We start from the raw sequence: 10,390 nt of genomic DNA, 5'->3' as shown, positions 1-10,390 counted from the left end.
GTTGGAATTTCAGAAATACAAATACACATGAAATTGTATCACTTTACAGAATTACTGAGTATGTCTATATACTCGAAATTACTTTATTCACATGTTCACAGCAATGATGATAAACTAAGTAAGCAAATATTTCATTTTGTTTTATTAAAAGTCGAGTATATTTTTTTTAACGATTATTCACTAACAAAATTATCTCTATTAAGGACATGGATCTATCCCATTTCTATTGAAGTAAAATAAAAAACGGTTAATTAGAAAATTAACAAAAAAAAAACTTTATATATAACATTTATTATATATAAATTAACGTCATGTGAAGTAAGTAAAATATGTTTTATTTGGAACAATTAAAAATAAAATTCGTTAAAATGTTTAAAATTTATGTCTCAAACATCGTGCCTTCGCAAAAGCCACCCTACGGCACTGAACAGTGAAACACTTACGCAAAGAATACCTTAAATACCTTAAAGGTATTTTTTGCACTTACGTTTGCTGGCATGTTATTGTGAATACTATTGTGAATATATACTTTTAGACCGTACGGTCATTTATCAATGTACAAAACCTGATTAAAAAAATTGTTCCACTTTCCGCTTAGAAAAATTTGAAAAAGTTTATTAATCAAATTTTACTTACCCATGCCATTTGTTAACATTAGTTTACGCAGCATTTCATTTAAATTATCTGCACTTTTGCCGTCTAACTGCTCCAATTGTTTAACGAATTCTTTAGAGTTTTTGTTAAATTCTGCTAAAAAGTTGCGTAAAATAGGCTTTCGAAACGCCGGATCAATAAGTTTGCGATGTAGACGCCATTTATCACTTTTAGATGTTATTAACCCATCACCAAAAAGATATCCAAGAGGTTCGTATAAGATGTTTGGCTTATTATACAATTTAGATGAAGTGAACACTTTTTGAAATAAATTGGGATCGACAGTATAAAGCGTCGGTTGCGGTCCGAAGTATGTAAAAATCGTCTCCGTTTTATAAATTTCCAATACCATTTTCAGTTTAAGCAGAAGCACTTAGTATTTTATTAAAGCAAATTCAAAAAAAAAAGTTAAAAAATGAATAAATTATTTTTACATTCTTACTTACAACTCGGTTTATACACATGAAAAAATATACCAATAATTGGGAATTCCAATGGTCCAGGAAAGAGACGAGAAAGCTTATAGAAGCGTCTTCTACGCCAAAATAAAAATATTACTGTCAATATTAGAATAATGTATATTTTTGCTAATGTAGTATTAGGATCTGAAAAGCTTGCGTTCGATGTATCCATTGTGACTAATTTTTATTGAATAAAATTTAAAAATGTTAATTTCGCCTTAGGTACAAAAATCATCTCAAAGTACAAAAGTATCGAAATCTGAGATCTATTGACGTAGTACTCGGAACTGGTTTCCTTTCAGAATATTTTTTGTAAATTTGGTTTTTGCAACTTTGGATTCTAAACAATCACAAATTCTTACAATGCTTGTTATTATTCGGGAATTTTTGTTGTGTGTTAACCAAAATAAAAAACAAAAAAAAATCACCATATATAATTTGTTGTTTTTTATTTTATTATTTTAGCTGGATTGACACAAAAACGTGTTAAAATTTTTTTAGATGTTAAGATCTTATTAATTAAATAAATGGGAACATTTTCTTTATTGATTAAATTAAATACAAATGAAGAATGTTGTATTTGTAATCACTTTTTTTATAGCTAAATTTTATAATTTATTATAGTTTTAATAGAAACTTGTTATATTTACATAAAGATTTATGATAAAGGTTTATGATTTCGTTCTAATATATAAATACAGCAAGTAAAATTGTTAATAACAAAAACTCCAGCAAAAATATGCGAACAAAAAAAGTCAAGTACGGCTTTGGATCAGTTGGTTAAGGTGCGCTGATTCTGAGCTTCAATTTGCAGGACCCGAGTTCGATGCCTGGTACTTGCAGTCTCAAAAATATTATTTACGAATAATTATACAAGAATTAATGTCCAAACCACTGATGAAGGATGGCAATACTCGAAACACGTATGGTCAACCAACATTCAATTAATTAAAATAATTTAAAAAATAAATTTTTGTTGTTGTTTCACTTCTGTTCGAAAACCTCTTTATAATTTATTATATTTAGAAGCTGAAAGGGATATATTTGCTTGTAAAAAATATTTCAGTTAAATAAATTCGACTCTTATGGAATTAATGCAGTATAAATAAATTAGTTTTCCTTGAATATTAGTAACTTTTAGTAAGTAGATGAATACTAGAAGTATAAAAAACGATTTATTACTTTGGTTTCCAGGCTGTGATAATCTCTAATAATGTCAGACACATTTTAACAGTACTAATAGAGCATGAAAAACCGTTCCCGATTCTACATAGATCATTCTATGACTTTTTATTAAAGATACAAAACCTTGTTCCTTGTTAATTTGTGACGGGTCTATATTTGGCACACTTTAATAAATGATTTAATGTTGATGTTGGAAAGCAAATGTAAGGGCAAAAAAATCTACCAGACCTTGGAAATTAGATAACTGGAATATTGTCGCTAATATATTCTTTGGAGTTGAAGGTAAGGTTATTTATTAAAGATCATTAAAGATACAGATTTTTCAACAAATAGAAAAGAAAAAGATGCAAACATAATTTAAACATTTATTATTACTGAAATTATTATCAGCATTTTGGTTTTGTTAAAAATGTGTACTTGGCTAATCGGCATAATTGAATACATTAAATATAATATATAAAAGCAATGTTCGACATTTTCTAAGACCACTGATGATGAGTACTTTGCAATACTCGAAACAGCGTTGTATGGTCAGCCAAATTTTAATAAATGAAATAAATTTTTGCCCTTGTCTTTTATTTGCTATTCGAATCCGTCTAACTTTTAAAAACTACTTAAATTGAGGCATTATTGAAAGCATTTGGTTCTCCAGTTTTTATTCTTCATATAGTATCACAAAGGTCTTTTCTTTAAAGACTATTATTGTAATAATAATTATAATAATATTATTAACAGGATAATAGTAGAATTATATTATTAAGATAGTAGCTTATTACAGCAGTCATTTTTTTGTCAATTATAAGTAATAAACGCTTTGAATTATAAACAAAATAAAAACCAACAAGCTTTCAAATGTAATAATGTTATGGGGTAATAATACCCCACAACTCATAGAGAATTTATCCAAATGATTTGCGTAGTACAATTATTGGTAGTTCATTAAATATCCTACAAATGTATATATAAAATATTCTTAATTGAAAAGTTCTAAAAAAAATATAAGAGCATCTTTTTTTTAGTTGATTCTATATATTTTAATATAGTTTCCTTCCAGTTCGATATGATATCTTAACTGAACTATATCAAATAATATAGTTCTCTTTAACTCTTCAACATAAGCCACTGTTCCTCCGAATAGCTACTCTCGTAGTAAATCTGTTTGCTTCCAACATTTTATTAAGGTTTGGAACAAGTCTCTGGGGACTAAATTTAGCAAATAAAACCTGAACTTATTCTATATAAATAGAATTTTCTATAGTTATACTTGGAACAGAAATAAGTAAAAAAAATATGTATTGATTGCTTTGTTAAGTATCTTAATGAGATAATGTTATCTCACATATCATGGATGAGATATATTTCTTTTCCATAATCCATTCTCAAACCGAAATGTTAGGTGGGCAAACATTTTGGCTCTTTTATCAAAAATGGAGCTCTTATACCTACTTCTGCTATGCTCGTTAGACTTACAAGTCATAGTTTGGTTTGTAGTGTGGTTCGCTTTGTAGATGTCGGCGACGCGTAGCTTTGTAGTTATTATAAAAGCTAAGTGCACCTAAAACTTCAGAAACATTATCTAGTAATGTTGTAGTTAAGAGTGTGAAAAAGCTTCCCGATCTGATAAAAAAAACTCAGGAAACAAACAAGTCGAAGAGAGCAAGCAAACAAAATCGTAGTAAATTAATTGAAGAGCTAAAAAGCTTAGCGTTCAAATTTTAGTTTTCGATGAACTATCGCTGGAGTAACAATAAGAATAACAAGAACAACAATAACTCAGTAAATGTATATAATTTATATAATTTAAATAATTTGAATTATTAATTAATTGTTGAGTTGAATTATTTACAAAGTTTAATGTAAGTAAAGATCTGTGTTTCAAATAATTAAGAATTAGTGTTTCTATTTATTTTTTAATCGCATCTACGTATATGAGTAATAATATATGAAAATGTAATGAACATTTGCCTACATGTATATAATAGTAAACAAATTAAAAAAAATTCTAATTATAATCTTAACACTTAAAAATTTATTATTCAAAACAAAGAAAGTAGCAATTTACTAGAAAATTATTTTATCAGTGGAAATTCGTTTGATACGAGAACATAACGCCAGTTATCTTCACACTCAATTATATTTAAATAATAAATATGTATTTACCAAGACTACAAGTTTCGAAATATCAGGTTTAATAAATTGAAAACTAAACAAGAATGATACTCCATATGTTTTATTTAATAGCCCCGATAAACAAAAATATAGATGAAGACGTATATAGATGGGGATTAGTGTGGGGAAACTAAGTCCATTTTTCGTTGAAATTCGATTGACAGTCATTTTCAATTCTTGCGTGTTATTGTATTATATAAGTTTTTATAAATATACTTTTGGTTTAGCCTAGCTGTCTTATGAATCACAACTATATCAACATGTAAACCATATATACCAGCATGGTTTACAAACTCATTGCACTGTGATTGCTAGAGTATTGAAGAGTTGGATCAACATTATCACTAAATACTAGAACATGGGCTAAGTTGAGTCTTTAAAAGAGGATGAGGATATCAAATATAGATAGATAGACAAATAGGTATGATATTTAAAGAGAATTATTATACTATTATTTCTGTTATAATAGCTTTTAAATTAACTTTGAAAAAAATGTATTCGTATAAATTTAATTACATATCTTGTACATGTAACTACAGACGTGTCCCCCAACAACTATTATAGATTCGATTTTTAATAATTAAATTTTTTGTTATTATTTTTATTTGTTTGTTCTTAAAATTTGCAAACAAAAATTTGTCAGTTTAGACAAAAAATAAATATTGGAATATATATATAAAGACAACAAACATATTAAGTACAGTTAGAGTTCGAGTTATAGGAAGTACACTACCGAGATTTGACAAAAAAGATAGGGTAAATACAATAAGGGTAAATAAACTCATAAGTATTATATATCTTGAAGAGCTTAAATAACAATAATACATGAATAAACAAACTAACGGAATTGCTGGCTGAATTGGACACAACTATTAATATCTCCAATGGTTCAAAAAAAAGAATAGGTACCCTGTGTGACTCTCGTGACATATGTTTTCAATATACATAATTTTCAAGTCTGTCTGCTGGATATTGTTAATGGAGGAATTAAATATTTGTTCGTAATAAAAAATTGATACTTAAAATTTAGTTTCGCTTATGTTAGGGAGCTGCCTATATGTGGTAATATCCTTAATCCTTAATTCCTCAAATCCTTAATTTGTTAAAAGAATAGGGATGTATGTTATCAGACACAGCATTAAGTGATGGAATATTTTAATGGAGCCTTTTGATATTATGCGTCTTTTAAATTTTCTTAAAAAAATGTTATACACAGATCAGTAGACGAATATTCACATATATATTTCACACACTTGTAAAGTTAATTGGATTAGTGAATAGACAAAAAGACATAGATAAATAGATAAATAGACACATAAACAGGTTACAGATTTGAATGGTGAAGGATACAGAGTTCTTAGGGTATTTGAACTGTGTTCCAATTCAATTTCTTTATATTTCACCCATAGTATCATATTATTGACTATAATCCATTTTTTCTTAACCAAAACTAAGTAAATAACAACCAAAGATACTTTACATACGTTTGTTACTTCAGTTCTGAAGAAATGGTTTGTTTTAAATGTGTACATTATTATGCCATACAGCTATGATGCCATAAGCTTAATGAATAGAGGAAACTTTCTCAAAGTCCACACAACGAGATCAACTTATTAAAACAACAGATTAAAGCAGCTTCGTTATATTATCTACAGAAGATACCGGTAACAATGTTAATTTTTTATTAGGAAAGTAGTGAATATTAGTGTTTTTAATGTTTGACTTATATATTCCTTCAAATTTACCGGCATGACATCTTTTTTGGACGCATGCCTTCCCATCGAAAGGTAATTTATGATTTCAAATTTAAAGAAATTTACCAGATTTAAGCTTAAAATTTAAAGATTTATTACTGCTTTATAGCATATTCTCGATCAAAGGTGCTTATAAAAGGGGTATTCTATAGAGAATAGATATGATATTTTAGTTATTTTGAGATTGAGCCAATGTTTAAGTAATAAAATTCTTATTTTCCTATTTTATATAACTTTCCAGTTAATCGGCTCTAAAGTTTTCCAAACTATCGATGTTGCGTGTAATAAATATTTTCTATCTGATAGTTTATAGAGGTCCGGCCAATCTAAGGAGTACTTTGAATTATAAAATTAAGTATATAGTAACCAATATTGTTCTTTTATTATGAAATGCATAGGAACTTGTCCTATACGGCGATGTTATTTAAAAAATTTTAATTTAAAGGATAAAAAGAGAATTTAAACAAAAATCTGATTCATGGGAATGTCAGCTGCACATGCCCAGGGTTTTTTAAATAACGACTCATAAACATAACCAACGTCTTGGAGAAAAGTTATTCCAATGTAATTTTTCTTTTATTTCTTTTATTTTACGAAATATATTCTTTTTAATGGTCGAAGTTTTACTGACAACTTTCTTCTGCTGCTATTGCTATTGCTTTTATTATTGTAATGTATGCGTGCATCTGTGTATATGAATATGAGTAAATATCAAATCCCCTACTAAGTAATTTTGAGTACCGAAATAACTGCACACTGTAGAATGTAATTATATCCTAAATCGATTAACTACTTAGTTCAGCAATTCAGCATTGTTTGATATAATTGGTTTAATGACATAAATAATGTAGATTATAAACACTGCATAAATAATACAAAAACATATATTACATTATATTTCTCATTAGAATTTTTCTTGAATTTCAAATCCTCTACTGGCGAGTTGGAAAATATAGTATTAAGCAACTGACAAACAAACATTTAAACTGATAAAAGAGAACTGATATGTACTGAAACATATATACGGGTATATATAAACTCTCGAAGTTATTAATCATGTACGATTTGATAAGTAATACTTTTATAAACAGGAATGCACAGATAATTAGATAATGTTTGTGCGAATAATTAAAAATCGATATGCCCATATGCCCTGCCGTCATATGAAACGGTCAAGCAACCAATCAACCAAGCGACCAACCAACCAATCTCTTCCATACACAATCACACTAACCGATAGAATTCATTTGATAAATTTTAACACTTGTTTTATACTGGAAATATTTACATATTCATTTGAGTGTACTTGCGTGTAAATAAATAATATTTAAACAAAAAAAAATATTATTAACAATTCCAATTTGCAAATAAATGAGATACATGTTTATATTATTAGCTTAAAATCTCTAGAACTCAGAAGAAATAGCCTCATGCGAGTTTCGATTTCATTGAAGTGAGTGAACCTTTATTTTTTAAGTAAATTTATTACCTTTTTTTAAAAATCCAGACAACTCTTCTACTCGTATGTATGTTTTTGTTTATATACTATATATTATCGCATCAAAGTCTTGATTTTGAAATGTGCATTAATTAATTGTATTTTATCAATTTTGGTTTAATCGAAACGAAAAATGCCAGTCATCCATAAAGAGATTTAGACAGATGCATATAATGTTACTTTCTATTGCAAATCTAAAGATCGGTCGATAATTTAAAGTATCTGATAGTTATATAATCGTCAAATATCAAAGTTCAAGTTCATTTTTTTAATGTTAAAAAAAAATTAATATTAAAATTTTTTAAATTATATAAAAATTTTTCTCAACTCTGGATAAAGTCATTATCGTAAATCCAACGTTAACCAAGAGAAATACTTTATGTACATAGTATATAACTTATACATTTAAATATATTTATATATTAAAGAACTAATAAAATATTTTACATAAATATGTATTTTATTGCCAACATGTAATTTAGGTGTCAAAATCAATTTAAATTAATTGAGCCATAAAAATTTTCACGGTAATTTTTATTTCTCTCCCATTTTTTGCTGGGGGTCAAATAGGTTGTAGTTTACAAAAAAAAAAAACCATTTCCAGTAAGAATCAATTTAATATTTATTAAATTTATTTATTGAAGCAATTTTAAATGAAAATGGGTGACACACCAACACACCCAATTGACCAAGAGCCAATATGGATTGATGAGGCATACGTCACGAAAATACTGAATAGCTATACAAATGACAAGTTAAGTGAAGTCAAGTCTTATACCAAAGCGCCAGCCACTGTGAAAGGTGAAAATTTTGTAGGTGCTTTGTATTTGCTGTCGGTGGAATATGTCACAAAACCGGGAACGGAGGCACAGAGTACTAGTTTTATTATTAAAACACGAGTTGATAATGAAATAATGAGTGAGATCGAAGAAGAATTTAACATGTATCAACGTGAAGCGCAGTTCTATACAGCGATTATGCCTCAAATATATGAGTTATTAAATACCATAGATGACCACACGGTATTCGGACCTAAGTATGTATAATACAGAATTTAGAGAAGAAATTGTTGTTTATATTATATTTGAAACAAGATCAATTTATGTGGATGAACGTATTATTGTGTTAGAGAATCTTAGGCCCGACGGTTATGTGCATGGTGACGTAAAAACGGGCTTGGATTTTCCGCACTGTCAACTTATTCTGGAGAAATTAGCTAAATTTCATGCTGCCACAATGATATTGTACAAGCGGGTATATACATGCTTTTAATATGTGGTATATTCAATATCATAACTTATGTTGTTCGACATTTTGAACAGAATCCGGAACTATTTAGTAATCATCTGCCTGGCAATGTATCCGAGCATCCATCGCCTCATCATGACCTCTACACTAATCTAATAAAATCTGCTATAGAGTATTGCAAAACACAGCCAAATCTACAACAATATTTACCAAAACTGGAGACCTTGGGCGAAAAAATCATACCTAAAATGATAAATGTTTTCAGCCGTAACCAAGCAGATCGTTTTCATGTTCTTAACCACGGTGATATGTGGGTCAACAATATTCTATTCCAATACGATAAAGAAGGAGAACTTAAAACTGTGCGCTTTGTAAGTAGTCTAGTTAGTTAAATTAAAAATAAAAAAATAAACTGGATGCAAAATTTGGATTCCGAAGGTCGATTATCAGGAGGGATACTTTGGTTCTCCAGGTATTGATTGGAATTGGTTTATCTTTTCATCTTGGAAAGTTGTTGTTTTGAAAAATAATTTCACTAAGCTATTAGAGCATTATCACACTACCTTAGCTGATCTTTTACATAAACTTAATTATCAACTGAGAATACCAACATTGGACGATGTTAGAAAGGAAATCGTTAATAAGGGTTATCATGGTAAATATAAATATATATGTATATATAAATGTTTAGAAATTATAAATATTATTAAATTATTTACATAAAAAGATTAAGATTTAAATTTTCAATAATTTTTTTTTTTTGTTTCTTTTACAGGTCTCGTAACAGCTACTTGCTTTTTACCAATACTAATAAACGAGCAGGAACACTTGTCTGATCCTTCAAATTTTTTGTTAAATACTGAAGAGGCTATAGAAAACAGACGCATTATATTTAACAATCCAAAATTTGGCTTACGTCTTGAGGAATTTTTTACCTTTTTCAAAGAACATGACATTTTATAGATCAATAAAATATTTCCTAAGTGGATGCCAGCTATATATATAAAAGATATATATGAAGATACTGATTTGAATATGGACTTGATAACAAAAACAGTATTAAATAACAAGATTTGTAATCTATGACAATAAACACGTTTTATAGAAAATATCTTGTTGTGTAATATATAAGTTAGGTTAGGTTAATCTGGCAGATCATAAGTAACACATAGACCTATTGATCTCAAATTTAAGAATGGCTTCTATTCCTGATTTGAGCCACAAAGCACTTTTAAAAGATTTTTTAAAGTTTATTTTCACTAGCCAATTAATGTGATTCAAACTTATACACCACTTAGCGAGGTTCCAGCAAACACATAGTGCCATCAAAGCAATATTATGCTAATTTTTTACTATTATCAAACGATTAACTGATTACATATTCCTTTTTACTTTCTAACTGTATCATTTGTTTTAAAGTT

At 28.0% G+C, this 10,390-nt stretch overlaps 2 protein-coding genes across 2 annotated transcripts; one reads left to right on the top strand and one right to left on the bottom strand.

Moving 5' to 3' along the window:
- Positions 1–628: 628 nt before the first annotated feature.
- Positions 629–1,282, bottom strand: LOC119675712 (probable cytochrome P450 313a4). Its single transcript, XM_038086918.1, has 2 exons — positions 1,101–1,282; positions 629–1,026 (listed from the first exon to the last, which is right to left on the bottom strand). The coding sequence occupies exon 2, from the start codon at positions 1,004–1,006 to the stop codon at positions 629–631; it is 378 nt and encodes a 125-aa protein (XP_037942846.1). The 5' UTR covers positions 1,007–1,026; positions 1,101–1,282.
- Positions 1,283–4,081: 2,799 nt separating this feature from the next.
- On the top strand, positions 4,082–10,036 carry LOC119685729. Its single transcript, XM_038100094.1, has 6 exons — positions 4,082–4,156; positions 8,366–8,757; positions 8,816–8,975; positions 9,044–9,340; positions 9,408–9,624; positions 9,745–10,036. Exons 2-6 carry the CDS (start codon positions 8,375–8,377, stop codon positions 9,930–9,932), a joined length of 1,245 nt encoding a protein of 414 aa, XP_037956022.1. The 5' UTR covers positions 4,082–4,156; positions 8,366–8,374; the 3' UTR covers positions 9,933–10,036.
- Positions 10,037–10,390: the final 354 nt, after the last annotated feature.

The sequence above is a fragment of the Teleopsis dalmanni genome, chromosome 2 (genome assembly GCF_002237135.1).
Source record: "Teleopsis dalmanni isolate 2A chromosome 2, ASM223713v2, whole genome shotgun sequence".
NCBI classification, from domain to species: domain Eukaryota; kingdom Metazoa; phylum Arthropoda; class Insecta; order Diptera; family Diopsidae; genus Teleopsis; species Teleopsis dalmanni.
This window is presented reverse-complemented; position numbering and strand designations above follow the sequence as displayed.

What these genes read in the sequence shown, in the direction of transcription:
- LOC119675712 (XM_038086918.1), bottom strand. Translation starts at nt 1,006, where the DNA reads ATGGTATTGGAAATTTATAAAACGGAGACGATTTTTACATACTTCGGA.
- LOC119685729 (XM_038100094.1), top strand. Translation starts at nt 8,375, where the DNA reads ATGAAAATGGGTGACACACCAACACACCCAATTGACCAAGAGCCAATA. An exon ending in CACACGGTATTCGGACCTAA is followed by an intron (nt 8,758 to 8,815) that starts GTATGTATAATA and finishes ATTTGAAACAAG; the next exon opens with ATCAATTTATGTGGATGAAC. An exon ending in CGTTAATAAGGGTTATCATG is followed by an intron (nt 9,625 to 9,744) that starts GTAAATATAAAT and finishes TTTCTTTTACAG; the next exon opens with GTCTCGTAACAGCTACTTGC.